General features: G+C 33.2%; 1 protein-coding gene across 3 annotated transcripts in view; it reads right to left on the reverse strand.

Annotated features, from left to right (window-relative positions):
* Nucleotides 1-1,598: 1,598 nt before the first annotated feature.
* The window catches only part of LOC100569388 (leucine-rich repeat-containing protein 24-like), a 188,174-nt gene continuing 173,827 nt past the window's right edge, over nt 1,599-15,945 (reverse strand). For all 3 annotated transcript variants that reach the window (XM_016803202.2, XM_016803203.2, XM_008183301.3), the window contains one exon: nt 1,599-4,237. In XM_016803202.2, coding sequence (XP_016658691.1) covers nt 2,160-4,175 — 2,016 coding nt within the window. In that variant the 5' untranslated portion in view covers nt 4,176-4,237 and the 3' untranslated portion in view covers nt 1,599-2,159. The remainder of the gene's footprint in view (nt 4,238-15,945) is intronic.

The following is a 15,945-nucleotide window of genomic DNA, read 5'->3' on the forward strand; positions in this document are numbered from 1 at the left end:
ATAATGAATGTGGATGGTTTATTTTTTCATTTTGAGAAAAAAAAGTTTTGTTTTGTTTAAAATTATGTTTTTAACGAAACAATTTGTTTGGGTTTTAAATAATTTTAAAGAGCGTTTATTTTTAGTTTTGGTTAAAATATAATTTTATCATGCATTTGTGGTTGTCTCCGTCTTACACACGTATGCCATAGCAAATTTTCGTTTACTAGCTTCAGTTTAGTGTGCAGTTAGTTTTTATATTAGAGTGAATTGACCTATTGTCAAACTTTTAGGTACGAACATATTCTAAGCTCCGGCTTTCATTCGATATTTTAATTTCAAGAAAGATATGAGCATTTTTAATTTGTCATATTTAATATACCCATATCTTGCTTGAAAATTAAAATATCGAAAAAATCACACAGGCACAGATATTTTTCTTACCTAAAAGTCTGATAATAGGTAAATTCACTCTAATATCAAAACTAACAGCTCATTAATGAAACTAGTGAACAAAATTTAGTATGTCGTATGTTTGTGTCACGGAGACAACAAACGCATGAATAACGTCTTCTTAAAAAAAACTTATAACTGAATTACATAAGTGTTTATACTTATTATTATTACAAAAACAAATAATTATAACAAAATCAATAAATTAAAAATATTGTCAAAAACATGACAAACCTGAATTTTATGAACGAATAATTAAAAAAAAATTCCCGATAAGTATTATAATGTTTTTTCATAATATGCTCATTCAAAGCTCTCATTTCATTTTTTTTTCCTTGTGACTATTTAATTACCTACGGTATTTATTTGTTGGTACATAAGTATTATAAATCGATGTTCTATTATTATTGTTATGTTATTAAAAAATCTATTTCTGATCGCAACGATAGATATTCTTGACAAATATAATATAATATTATGATCTAGTATTACATGATTTGGTTTGATGACCGTTTTTTTTAACCTCGACTCATATAGCTGCATATATAGGTACAATGTTTTCTTTCTATTTACTCACTGTATTATCTGTACCAAAGCGCGTTCGTGTAAATGTTTGATATGTATTGTCTTGTACACATATTATATAGGTAGATTCCCTATTATTATTATAATCGGACGATTTAAGCTCGAATATTCAATATACTACGTTAAAATGTGACAGCATCACAATAATAGGGTTTCGTACCTTGTTTACAATGTTTTTGCTATTATTATTATTATTATTAATTATCTAATACGCCAATATGCATATCATTTATTATACCTATAATCTATCTATAAATTATATTATTTTATAATTCGATTGCTTTCGAACGGAACGGCTCTGTCACGCCTGCAGTCCCAAACTATTCCATCATTATAACCTGATTAATTTATAATTGTGGTCCGACACGACATCACAGGGGTACTTCTTCAATATCTCGGTGGACTGCTTGTAAAGGTTCTAATTAAACAATATAATATAATTATGATTTATGAATAAATAAATGCAGACTTAAAAAAAAACACACGTTGTTTATTTCACTATATTATGCATAATACGTTTCCCGTTTACTATAATAATATTATATATTATATTATTATATAATATAGTTATATAATTATTAAACTCCATCAAATTTTACATAATTTTTATGACATTTTATAAAGGTAATAATAATATTAATATCCTTCTATTCTTCTTCATCATCACCGGTTTGGCTCCATCGTTTTGGCCATAGGATCTGCTGTTTTGCTAGCATATTATAAATATAATCTTCTCCTTAATCGAAGGTGTAGCATTGTTTCTCTAGCGATCTACTGAAGTGGTTTTAAGAGAATATATTACGGATTTCTTTATAGCTATCAGACAATTTTTAAAATTATTATTCTTGCTTTCGTAGAGTCCTGTATTAATTTTAACAATAGTAATAATAATAATAATAATGGTATTAATAATTATCATACCCGCAACGCTACGTTATAAATTATAATACAATGCTTAATTTATTATATAATTATTGATATTGCTTAAGTAAAAAACACCGTGTCGCGAAACAAACTCGTATCCGGTCGAGCCACTGAGAACACAATAATAATTATTATGGCTTTTCGCGAACAAATAATAATACAATGATATAATATATGAATAAAAACAATATAGCTTTTTGGTGTGCCGTTAGCTATTATTACAGCGCGATGGAGTCGTCTTTGTCGGCGCCGTCTTCGTCGCCCGACCGGAACGGCAACGGAGGGCTAATAATGGGTGCGACGCCGCCAACATCGCCACCGCCAACGTCGTCGTCCGGGTCCTCCACAACGATAGTCGGTGGCGGTTCGGCGGCGGCAGGGATGCCAATTGTCCCGGGCCCCGTGGTCGTCGTCGGATACCCCCCCTGCGCGGTGGTGCGCACCACCTGTACGGTGTCATCGTAAGCGGTCAACACGGCCGCCCGTCGGCGCTGTCTCCGGAGCGTGGCCCCGGCACCGCCACAGCGGCTCCCGGCCACGGCCTCGGCGGTGGTCGCGTAATACGCACCCAGACACTCGATGCCGCACTGCACCGGTATCTGTATGGAAACGTAACCGGTGGCTGGCGGACATTCGGCCCAAACGATCTGCTCGAAATCGATTTCCCATCCGGTGCGTTTCACGTCGCTCACCACGTCTGGATTGCTCTCGGCCGTCGCGACGGTGGTGTCCTCGGCCCCATCCAGCCCCGTCGCTGTTACCGTCACTAAGGTGGCAGTCGTCCGCGCCGATGCCGGACGGTGGGCCGAGGGTACCGAGAGCTCCTTATCGGCTGTCGTACTGACGGTCCGATAACCGTCGGCCGCGGGTGCGGTGGGTCTTCGCTTGCAGGTGGACGAAGAGTCGCCGGCTCGGACGCCGGTGCTGGAGCGTTTCACCCGCCTGCACCTGATTGCCACCAGTACGGCGGCCGCAGCCGACAGTGCCACCGAGCCGGCCGCTAAACAGCCGACGTACAGGAGTGGTCGGCCGTCCCCGCTGGTCCCCCCACCGCTACCGGCCGTGGCCGACGACGACTGAGACGGTGCGGATCGGTCGTCGACGGTGCCCGCGGCCAGGAACGGTCGTCCGGGCCGAACGGTGACTGTAAAGTTGACGCGAGCCCTGCCCGCCCGATTCTCGGCCACGCAGGCGTACGAACCGGCATCAGTCACGCTCGCGTTGTACACGTACAGTTCAGCGGTCGTGTTTCCATCCACGGTGATGAGCTCAGACGCGTTGTGCCGGTACACGGGTACGCCACCGTACAGCCACTCGACCGTGGCCGCTGGGATGGCGGCCACCAGGCACCGGAATGAAACGTTGACGCCTTCGATCACGTCCTGCACAGGTTGCGTGGCTGGGTACGCGGCCGGCGCGCACGCCAGTTCGGCCACCGATACTCGGCGCACTGGAACATCGGCGTAAGCGGCCGGACCCGAGCACACGGGCTCTTCGGTGACCGGCACCCGCGAGGCGGTCAGCCACCGGTGCATGTCAACCATGCGGCAGTCGCACTGCCAGTCGTTGCGGTGCAGGTCGACACCGTGTAACCGGGCGGGCAGCGTATTCGGCCCGGGAACGTGTGTTAACAGGTTGTCGTCCAGCCTGAGCCAGTCGAGGCCGCTGAGGTCATCGAATGCGCCGGCTGCGACGGCGGTCAGCCCACAGCCGCTCAGGTCGAGCGCGGTCAGCTGGCCGAGGTGCCGGAACGCCCTGGCCGGCAAGTCGCCGATCGGGTTGCCGCTCAGGCTGAGCTTCATCAGGGACGGACATTCGGCGAATGCGCCGGTCGGAACCTGCCGCAGACAGTTACCGGACAGGTCTAGGTCCACCAGGTTAGTCAGGCCCCTGAACGCTCGGTCATGCACGTAGTACACGTTGCAACGGGAAGCGTGGATGCGCTGCAGGTTGGACAGACCGGCCGCGGCGAACGTGTCGTGTGGTAGCCCGGCCGCAGACAGATCGTTGTCCGATATGTCCAGCACTTGCGTGGCCGGGTCGATGCCTAGAGCCAACGTCACGCTCGTCACCTTCTTGTCCACGCATTCGACCGTTTGCTTGCCGTTTTTCCACTTGCACGCGCACCCCGCTGGACATCCCGGCGATGACGAGATGGTCATCGTCGTCATCGTCGTCGTCATCATCATCATCATCATCATCGCCGTCGTCGTCGTCGACGTCGATAGAACCATTACCGCTGCGTGCCAACACTCATATTGCGCATCCAGTCTTCATCGTCATCGTCAGGACCAACCTGCAACAGATAAGTTTAAAATTGTGATAAGTTTTATTATATACCAATATACCATTAACTATATTAGCGTATTATAAATTATGTTATTCACTCATGTGTATAATATATTACCCTATATACGGGCGTGAAGTGTTTTAAAACCCCGACCACCATCACCACCACCATCATCGACGATTTAGCCTAGGTACTTTTTTATAATATATATTCCCACGGTATTTTCAGTTTAGGTATAGAATAACATTTATACGATTATAACGACCTTTGATCCTCGTGATGGCAGCCATCGATGTGGCTATAATGAGATTGCGGAACCAGCGTTAATCTTACTAAATGTACATACCAAATGACTTTTGGAAAATTGATTAGGTACTACATATCTTGCAACCGGCTACACACTCCCTATCGGTAGAATTAAATCGCACATTCGAGCATGACGTTACGAAATGGTGTGTCGTAAGTCTTCCACGCACCCATTTCACCTCCGACGTAAACATATTCACCTTTTACACTTGTTATACTATAATTTTCTTTATTTTTCAAATACTCTGACCAATAATTCGCCAACCCTAATACTTTATGTATAACAAAGATGGGCCACTCTCACAATTACCAACATTCTGCCTAATACGTTGCTCAATACTTTTTAAAAATTTTTTTTTGTGTGATCAATTTACGATATTAGATACGTTTAGGTACTAGATAATATATTATAGTTCTACATTAATATTTTATAATCGTATCGTATTCGCTACTTTATTTTTAGATGCGTCAGTAATCTTCATAGTTTTTAAGTATCCGATTAAGATGTTGATGATATAAGATATACATAGTTAGAGTTCTGTAATACATTTCGTAAACACTTGTGGAATTTTTGTATATTTATCACCAAATACTGCCATACTAAATTGTACTCGTGTTCGTATAGGCAGACATAGTATATTTTATTAAATGTTGTTGAGAGTTGAGACAAACATATTTGTAACACAAATAACAAATAATGCGCCAACCTCTTGATCATTATATAACTTTATATAAACTCATACCAAATCGCAGATCATTTCTCTACACCTACAAGCTATTGTGCATATATAAAAACATCTTTTATGGTTTTTGTACTACATATATATACATATGTGAAAATCGTATAATTATCTAAATTAAAAGATATATTTATTATGTCTTCGCCTGTGTCCAGTTTTTTTTTGTGGCAAATCCTATATAGTATATATGCTATATAGGTGTGTCTCGGTTTTGGTGTACTTCACTTCACGGACAAATCGGTGTTAGAATACCAAGCTTTGAAAAAAAACTCGACCTTAATGGGCAACCGAAATTCATGAATTGGATAATCTTTCGGTATATTTTATAAGATAGTTTAAACTACTTACTCTCTAAACTTTTCTGACATCTTTAAAAACAATCTCTGAGATTTTCGTCAAATTAAATTGAATAATTTTTGAATATATAAGCTACACATACACAGTGCCTTAGACAGGAAATTTCTTTTGGAGGGGGGAATGGAGGGATATATATTCATAATTTTTAAGATAAATAACAAGGTATAGTGTCTCCCGCACTAATATTATGTAATATAAAAAGGTGGGCAAGTGGGTGTTGCTCTGCTGTACAGTAGGTTACAAGTGGGTCACTGTAATGGATGGTGTTAAGTTTGAATTCATTGATACAATATAATTTTATAAGAAAAACAATCCTGAGCGAAGACGGTCTGACAGCTTATTATATTATTAAGTATATTTTATGATATTATTGTGAATAAAGTAATTTACATTATACAAAGTAACCTATCTATTTACGCGGAACCTTGTTTTAAATTTTCAATAGTTAGCTATAACATTTCAAATATTTTTAGCTGCAAAATAATTTAAATTAGATAAATGTTGTCAAAAATCAAACTTTAAATGCTTATAAAAAAAAATGTTGCCCATGTATTTTTAATATTTTTCAAATGTTATTATATTCAGAGCCTTGTATTCAATTTTCAAGCTTTTTTACCCAACAAATAAAATTTTATTGACATTCATAGAAAAAGTAAAAAAAATATTTTGAAAATTGTATCATATATAGAGAATGCTAATATAAACATTCAGTGAAAATTTCATGAATCTACGATCATTTGTTTTAGAGTTCCCGGTTTTCCTTGATTTTTTTTTCTTGACACTTTTGAAAACTACTGAGAATTTTTAACTTTTGCTAAACATTTTTCACTTTTGATCAAATTTTCCCCAAAATACCAACTAGATTCACTTTCCTACCAGAAAATATGCTTAAGTAGAAAAGCATTTTTACTGCTCCAAAAGGTGATGACGGACAAAAAAAAAACAGACATCATTGTAAAATTAATGCAATTATCGCACTGCTCAGAATCTAAAAATAGATGGGTTCCCGTGTCTACAACCATGTACACACATACATTTGGTTTTAAGATATAGTTGCTTTATTCAAGGCTATAAACGTGACAATTTGATTTCTTGTACCTGATCTACACGAGTAACCAATGGCAACTATTTGGGTATATAGAAACAACAATTATTGGAAAATCCTTTCTTATTGCACATATATTTCATTAAAGAAACCACTGTTCCAAATTTCAAGTTTATACGTTTTTTAGTATTTGAGATGTAGCGATGAATGAGTGAGTGAGTAGTATAAATTGGCATATAAGTATATTATAATTATATATAGATATTAGATAATATTATTTACCATAACGATGGTGTTGTTCTTCACAGAAATGTACCACTATTGCCTATACAATGCGCCGTGTTACATATATTATTAAAAATATTATGATACAAATAAAAACTAAACCAGAGTTACGTTTAATTTATGATTCATGAGAATCAGATTCAATCAGCTTAGAAGAAAACGCTACGCGTCCGTTCTGTAAAATTCACTTTTTTTCAAATTTGTTTGTAATATTTAGACATTTAGTTTATAAATTCTATTTATTTTTTTCAAAGTAAATTAATTTTAAGACAATAAAAACCTCTTTGAAGTATCGATATTAAAAAAAACACGTGGATTTTTCGGAATCTTGACTCAAACAGCGATCACATTTATAATCATCAATGTGATAAAAACTTCCTGGTTAATATATATTGTTTATCTAGTAAGTTATAAGTTAGAACTCGGAAGTTACAGAAGCTAAAAAATGAAAAATATGCATGTAAATATGCACGAACAAATTTTAATATATGTATGAAGGAATGTATAATATGCAAAACAATTTGATAAATATTCATAAAAATTCAAAATTATTCCAAAAAAAAAAAATACCATTTTATGTTGTTATTAATTTGCACTAGTTGAAATGTAAAAAAATGAAAAATAAATTTATAATATCAAAAACATGGCGGAAAACTGTATGATATTTTGAGACATTTTTTGAACTGAAAAAAATATATTTCAAAAGATAGTTTATCGGAATATTTGCGTGATAGAGATATTCGTGATGTTCGCGTCGCACCGTTGTCGTTAAATTAACAGTCGACTACGATGATAACAATTAATACCTACATTAAATAACTTTGACTTTCATATTAAATATTATTATTAAAATACAGTTTAAGAAAAAAAAGATTAATTTTTTATAGAAAATATTAAATATTCGTCATGATATGCATATGAACATCAAGAAATATGCACTTTTCCCCTAAAATTGACGCAATACGCTAAATATGAATTTTCAATTTTCAATTTTTAAACGACTATTGTTTTCTATTAGGATTTCCTGCTTTGTCTGCTATACATCTAGAACATAATATAGAGTAATATGGAACTCAAACAAATTCCGAGCCCTAGTTATATAATTTGTTTACGTGGATGACATTTTATTATATTAAATATTTCAATTGAACACACAGCACAACTTTCAGAATATTCTTATGACCTAATCTAAATTATATTATGAATTTATTTTATTATTTAAACACTCAAAATATCATTCAACGAAACTGCCCTATGACAACGTATTTTATTTGATATTGTGAGTTCTTTTGGTGTTGTATATTTACACAATTTTTGAAGTTGACTCTTTTTGTTGTTGAAAAGTTCATAATAAAAACAGCTGATGAAAAAAATTATTTTACGTGATTTCTTGTATGTGAATTTCTTTTTATTCCTCTAGTTTTATTTTTTACCATTGGAAGTTATGACTTTGACAACTGTAAATGACTGCGTTTGAATTGTTGTAAATTCTTTTAAATTCGTTGAAAAGTTTTTTCAAAGGTATAATGTGGTGTTTGATACTTATTTTTTTTAATTTAAAATAATCGTAATGGTTCACATAACGTCGAAGTTCAACAACTCGCAATTAGTGTAATAAACATTGTTTGTACGTTTAAAAAATGGGTAGTTTTTCATTTTCAGGAATAAATTATAAATATTATGAATACTACAACGATACCTATAATAATACATGGATTGTTTAGTATATTCGTTTAATTTAATTTGTGTTTTTGGACCCAATATTTGCAGTTGTGAAAACGATCACGTAAATTGAATTTAAATGTACAATGTATATATATTATATACTGTGTTATATCAATCTAAATTATGATATGCATATTCTGTGCACGGTGTTAAAGTGGCTCGTCTGCATTTTTGTTAAAATACACATCGACATCGTAACAATAATAATAATAATAATAATAATAATAATATGAACGCCTTTACGATGGCGTGGCATTTATTAGAGGTACGCAAGCAATTTTCCATCAAAACACGTGTTTCGTTTAACTTATCGAACGTGGCCCGTAGGTGCTATGTGTGTGGCTGGCATATACAATATTTGGTTTGCATATATTTTGGAGTTAGGAATTATTATGTCTTTCTCGCATGTGTTCTATATATATTGTGTTGTATATATATATATACATATGGCGTATACGTAAAATAATGGTTGCCAACACATGATCAATTGGAATCACCATTCGCCATAGGCAACCGAATATCGATAAAACGTAAATTTATTGCTTTATCAGTAAGTTTTGTAGGTAGGTATAGGTAGCTAAAAAGTGTACGATATCTCAAATAATAATAGTAAATTATAATATTCAGATATCATTGGGCAAGAATAGACTGGGAGATATTTATAATCCATATAAATTTTAAATACCAACGTACAATATTATGGTTATGTAAAACAGCTTATCCTAGGCAAATGCCAAAAATGGTTATTACTCATTAGAGTTCGTACATTAAACTTACTTAGTAATATTACTGTTTTTGAAAAAAAATCACAGTAATAACACTTACAGAAATATGTGCATCTATCTGATTCGTCTTTTTAATTAAATTTTTTTTTGTAAGTTAGGTACCAATCTTATGCATATAGTTTTGTTTATAATTGTATTAACATTTTTTAACGGGATCAAATATTTATCGTGTAGAATAGTTGTCATTTGTCGATATTCATATATTAACTATAATTGAATACCTGCGAAATATATACGTTGCTTAAGTGGAAGTCCCACTTATATGTGCTGTCTTGGTCTCGCGTTGAGTGTGGCCAACCTTAATATTTTGAAGATACAATGTATTTTTGTTAACTTTAATATTATAACGAATTGACTTATGATCAAACTAAAAGGCAAAATCATTAACTGTTTTATGTAAGTCAGTTTTATACAGTACTTTTAATTTTTCAACGAGTTAATCCTGCAGGACTTTATAAAGTATACGTTGTATAAGGATACCATAGATACGAAATTTAACATAGATATTATTGTAAGTGGTCGTTTTTTAGAGTTTACCTGTAGTTTTAAAGAAAATTGAGAACAAAACGGTAAAGCCATGTTGAACAAAACGCGTTTTGTTGTAATTTGAAAAATAATAATAATATTAGAGACTCGACTCGAGACGTTGTGCGTGTCAGACGAGTACTACAAGGGTCCGATGTCCGCGGTATAACCTCTAAAAACTACCCTCAAAGCCATAGCATATAATATACCTACCTACGTATAGTTATAGCCGCGATATTGTGTCACACAGTTCTACCAAAGCGAATTAGTGAAAGACTTTCTGAGTGGTGGATAAACCAACAAAATTCCAAATATATATTATATAATGACGCAATAATGAATCCGTTTATGGTCAGCCGCGTAATGTGGAGTGATTAATTTTACAATACGACCTCGATCGATTTTTTGAATGGGGTATTCATAATATTATGGTTTATTGGTTTGTATCATGTAAATTTAGAAAAATGCAAACATATTTGTTTTTATCTGAGTTTATGGTAATAAATAGTAGGTAGATCACGTTATTAATAACGAAAAATTGGAAACGGTACAAGACAATATATTATAATTTATAGGGACTTGGATATTTTGCTTTAAAATTTGTTAACATTGAATCTAATTTTCAAAGGGGATGTAAATGCTATTTGTGCAAAAGCGTAGAGAATTCTAGGGTCGATTAAAAGGAATTGCGAAGGATTTAATAACTTGTATTGCTTAACAACTTTGTTTTATACATTGATACGATATATGGCCTCCAATTCAGATCAATGTTTGAAACTTTAAACAACTATAGGACAATTAGACAAAATTTAAAACCGTAACGAAGTATTCCTTTGCATTGTAGTGCATACAATTGACTTGTGTGGTCATCCGATTTCTGTAGTTGAGCATCAGTGCAATATTATGAATTCGTTGAAATCTAGACGCATTGTATTAATGTATTTTTCATCTATAAACTTTTGAATGGTTTAATTTGACAGTGTGAATTGTTTGCAAATCTTATATTTTAATTTACCACAAGTAAAACATAAATTCTTGTAAAGATTCGAATAATTTTGATTTCTTTATAGATAATATATCAACATTTTATCAATGTTCCCTTAATGTAGTGTAGTATTAATCAACTAATTTGTATCTTATGTTTTTATTTATCCCATATTATGTATCGCATAAGGTAATTACAGTAGTCATTGTAGGTACACTTTTCCTTCCAGGGGCTTAAATTATTTAATGAATTCATATTAATAAATACATTTTACGGCGGGAGGGGGAGCCGCACACCGAGAGAGTACAATGATTCTGTTTTTGTGTATATATAAATATAAAATACAGTAGGTTTAAGTAATACTGTACCAATACGTATAATATTAAGTGATACATTAAATGGTTTTAACTATCACGAAAAGCGAACCCTTGATGTGCGGTGACGGGGGATGAAGATTTAATCAGATTTTTCTCTCACGGCGGCGCAAATGGGTTGTCTAAAGTACGCGCGTGTGTGAGTGGTGAGCCCGTTTTTAAGTTATATATTGTATATACACATCACACACATATAATAATATTATATTGTGTGTATATACGTGTGCACAACAATCACGGGGACGAAACGTATGTATATATTTAGAGCAGGCGAGAGACAGAGAGAGAATCGCAACTCTTCCGCCGCCGACGATAAATCAACCGGCGATAGACAGGGCAGCCTGTTTTCTGCGACAATTACTTTGGAGTTTGGACACGTGCGAAAATAACCGTTTTATACGCGCTGGTGTGCGTCACCCATTCGTTGTATAATGAAAACAGCCGACGCGTTAGTGTGCATTCGCGACAGGTGGGAGTGGTACGGTGCCCAAACCATGTATATAGGTATATTGTACTATTGTGTTATTCGAAAACGACTCATGGAGTCTGTTTCATAACAAGTCGTATACGACCATAGGCAGAGATTTGATTGAATTTTAGGGGGTGGGGGGAACTACCCCCTTTAATAATTATTTGAAATAAAATATATTACTGTTATATTATATGAATGTCTTATACAAAATTCACACATTTTTAATCGGACTAAATAGAACATTAAACAGGTAACTCGTTTCTCTCGTCTTGGCATAGGTAAAACAAGTGAAAGGTTTGCAAGATAAAAATGATGCACTCGTAGAGTAAAATGTCGTTTAACATTAACATATTGTATAGCTATATAATATATACAAATGCGGCATCTAATTGGTAATTTGTATAGTTATGACTTATGAACTTGTGTCTGTATGTGTGTAGATTGAACATGCAAAGATACGCCCGTCAGTACAAAACCCAATGGTATGTAGTAGTCAGGGTCTATTCCACACAAAAATATTTTAAAATAATGAAAATAGACCTAGAAGTGCACATCGTGTCACATATAACTTCATTGCTTAATTGTTTTTGATATTTATTAATAATTAGTCATAATTATTTTCGTTCAATAGTTAACGTTTCATCACTTTAATATTACCATTGATTTTCATTGTATAGATTACATTTTAAATTATAATAAATACAATTTTTATAATAATATTGTTATATTACCTATAATAACATTCAAACATTTTTTATTCATAATTCTTAACATTTCAGAACGTTACCAGCTACGTTGCTAAAGTTAATCTAGACTATAGCACTTCCCTATAGTAGTCGAGGCGTACGGCGAATTTCGATGAATTTAAACGCGATATCTACTTCTATATTTTATGATGCGTTCACCATATATATTATTCCAATAATAGGTATACGTGTACAGGAGAGAGGCTCTCTCTCTCTCTCTCTCTCAGAGAGCTAGATATTATGGATTGTTGATGGATTTTCATACTTATATAATATATTTTGCAACACATATTGCTATATTTACCCATATAATATTATATATTACGTTATTCATATATATGTATATAATACATGACACTCTGTATAAGAATATAATATGAGAAAAGACGGAACATTATATTATTAAAACTGTCGAAATGCGATATTGCCGCGAAACACTAGACGGTGCGCGCATCTTTTGTGGGCCCGTGAAAAATAGCCAGGTGTGAAATATGGCTCGACTTTTCGCTGGAGAGTAAAAAATGAACTTTATTTTTTCCTGTCCCATAGCCGTCCTAGCTAACCAAAAATTGGCAATCAATGTGCCACGGGATGTGTTGCCGGCGAAAGGGGAAAAAACTGACCGTATACCCCCCTCGTCCACCGTAGTTTATACGCGAGCAAATTTTTTGTTTTTTTTTTCCACTGTTGTTATTTTAATCATATCGATCATATCGCCAAACACTACACCGATATTACGGTGTTTTTCATCTACGCTCTCTATAGTTGTTCCTATATATCATACTGTTCCGAATTACTACAACTATATATATAATATATATTATAATATAATGATTTTTCGAGTTTGACACCGCTTTCTTAAACTTAAAAAACTACATAATTTTCTATTCTCAAAATTAACATATAGAGTGATTTTTTTAAGAACAAACACACCTCCGAAAGTTTTAACGTGATAAGATATTTTATTTTTGGACGATTTGAGATATAGCCATATGCAATTATAACGTTTTATGTTTCCCTCGTTTTATTTACCCATATTTTTATTATTAACTTATTTTTTCCAACTGGAAACCTATGTTTTTAATATAATAATCTGAAGAATATTTTTCTAAACGTGTTGAATGGTGTAGAAAATTGAAAGAGGATTCACAAACAAAAAAGGGGAAATACAAAATGTTTGAATTACATGAACATCACTTTAATTATCTAAAAATTATATCAAATATTTATATATTTCAAAATATGTTGATTGTTTAATGTATATATAATTTTAAAATCAAGAAAGACTGAGGAAAGAAAAATGCTGGTTTTTGAAAGAATATCTTTAGGAAGATTTTTGGACCCGCTGAAGATTGGAGAAGCCAGAGAGTGAAGAGCAAGGAAAAATGATGAACTGGAAAGGCTATTCCGGAAGGAGAATATATTAAGTATAATCAGAAACCGAAGACTTCACTGGGAAGATGTTAGGAGGAAAGACGTGGAGGCATTGAATGCAGGACTGGAATGGAAAGAACGAGTGGCTGATAGAGAAGGTTGAACAATTGGATGTGTGACGGAATGGTATTAATGGCCGACAAACCCAAGGAGAAGAAGAAGAGTTTTAAAATTGAAAAACTGAGATAATTTTATTGTTTGTTGTTATTTTTAAAAAAAGTGGGCATTGTTTTTGTGAATTTTTAAATTAATTACATTTGTACATTTTTGATTATAAAAATTAAAAACTGACGATAATGCAGTGACTTAGACTATATTGATTGACACTGAGTAGTAAATTAATAATTTTAATATAACATTTCGAGATTAAAAAAAATTTTTATAATTTATGATAGGTATAGAAGCATATTGTGTTATAGAGTTTATAATATCATCGTTAATCATTATCATTCATAGATCTGACAAAATATTAAGCTTGATTCGCATACAAGGAACAGGATCTCATTATAAAACAAATATTTTTAATTCTGCTTAATTACATTAACATCATTTAATGACTTATATTAAATACTTCATGTACACCACATTATTTTATTCTAGACTTTTTTCAAATTTGTTTTACACTAAACATTTTTTTTGTACGTTTCGCAAAATGTATAGTAAATATAATTATGAATTTATTGAATACATCTAATTTATATTTCATTAGATTAAAAAAAAAAACATGTAATGTAATAATATGAATTGAGTCTGGAGATAATATGATAATATTATAGTAATATAAATATTAGTATATATACTATATAGGTAATATCTAAAGTAATTTAAATTTCAGACCACACATACATTATTCCAATATTGAACATACATCATTTTATAAATTCCATTGATATTATTGAAAAAAAATGAATACTCAAGAATATAATATAAAATATATAAAATTATATAAATATTAAATGCAAAAATACAATATCTGCCTATTTTCATGATTTGTGCAAGGTACTTGTGTAACTAAAATTATTTAAAATATTGAAGCATTTTAAACGTTTGTAATACCATTGAGTATATATATATATATATTGAGCAATATAATATACTCAATGCGTAATACTTATAATAACATTATTTGTATTATTCATTATTCATTATTTGTTATTAATATATGTTATGTCTTAATGTTTTATTATTTATATAGTTATACCACTTATACAATTTATACGATTTAAATGTTAGTATAATATATATTATTTAAATTAAATATAAATTAATTTAGAATTTTTTTTACAGTTACAACTTAAGTGAGACAAGTAAGTATTTTTGTATAGTATTTAATTTTTTGTGGAAGGTAGGTAAAATATATATACAGCTAGGGTGTATCTTATGTCATTGTACGCGGGGTTTTTTAACGATTATGGAACGATGACATGGAATTTCGTTAAAACAAAAAAAGACGTGTTTCTTTATTTTTGACAGGCAATTTTTTTGTAACAATTTCAAAATTTTTAAACACGCAGGTGTACCAATAGCAAAATAAACTTTATTTTTTCAAAGGGCAACCACTATATTTTTTAATGGATTCTTATAAAGCCTTTTTTCTGAACATTTTGATAGTCGAATCATCAATTTTGGCTCGCTAGTTTAGTAACTATGGTCCTCTAAAGATTAGTAAAATATGCATTAATACTTTTAATTGAAATAATGGGTATAGGTTTAATTAACGTGCGCCAAACAATTTTTTCTTATATAACTACCTTTTGATACACTTCAATAGTTGAATCTGTAATCTAATGTGTCACTCAAAAAAAAATAATAATAATAATAATAATAATAATAAAAATCATAAACAAAATTGTTGGTAAATATAGTTCATTATTTTTTATTTCAACATACGATCATAAAAAAATAATATTATTATTTTAATTTAATATTATAATC

This window comes from Acyrthosiphon pisum, chromosome A1 (assembly GCF_005508785.2).
Source record: "Acyrthosiphon pisum isolate AL4f chromosome A1, pea_aphid_22Mar2018_4r6ur, whole genome shotgun sequence".
NCBI lineage: Eukaryota > Metazoa > Arthropoda > Insecta > Hemiptera > Aphididae > Acyrthosiphon > Acyrthosiphon pisum.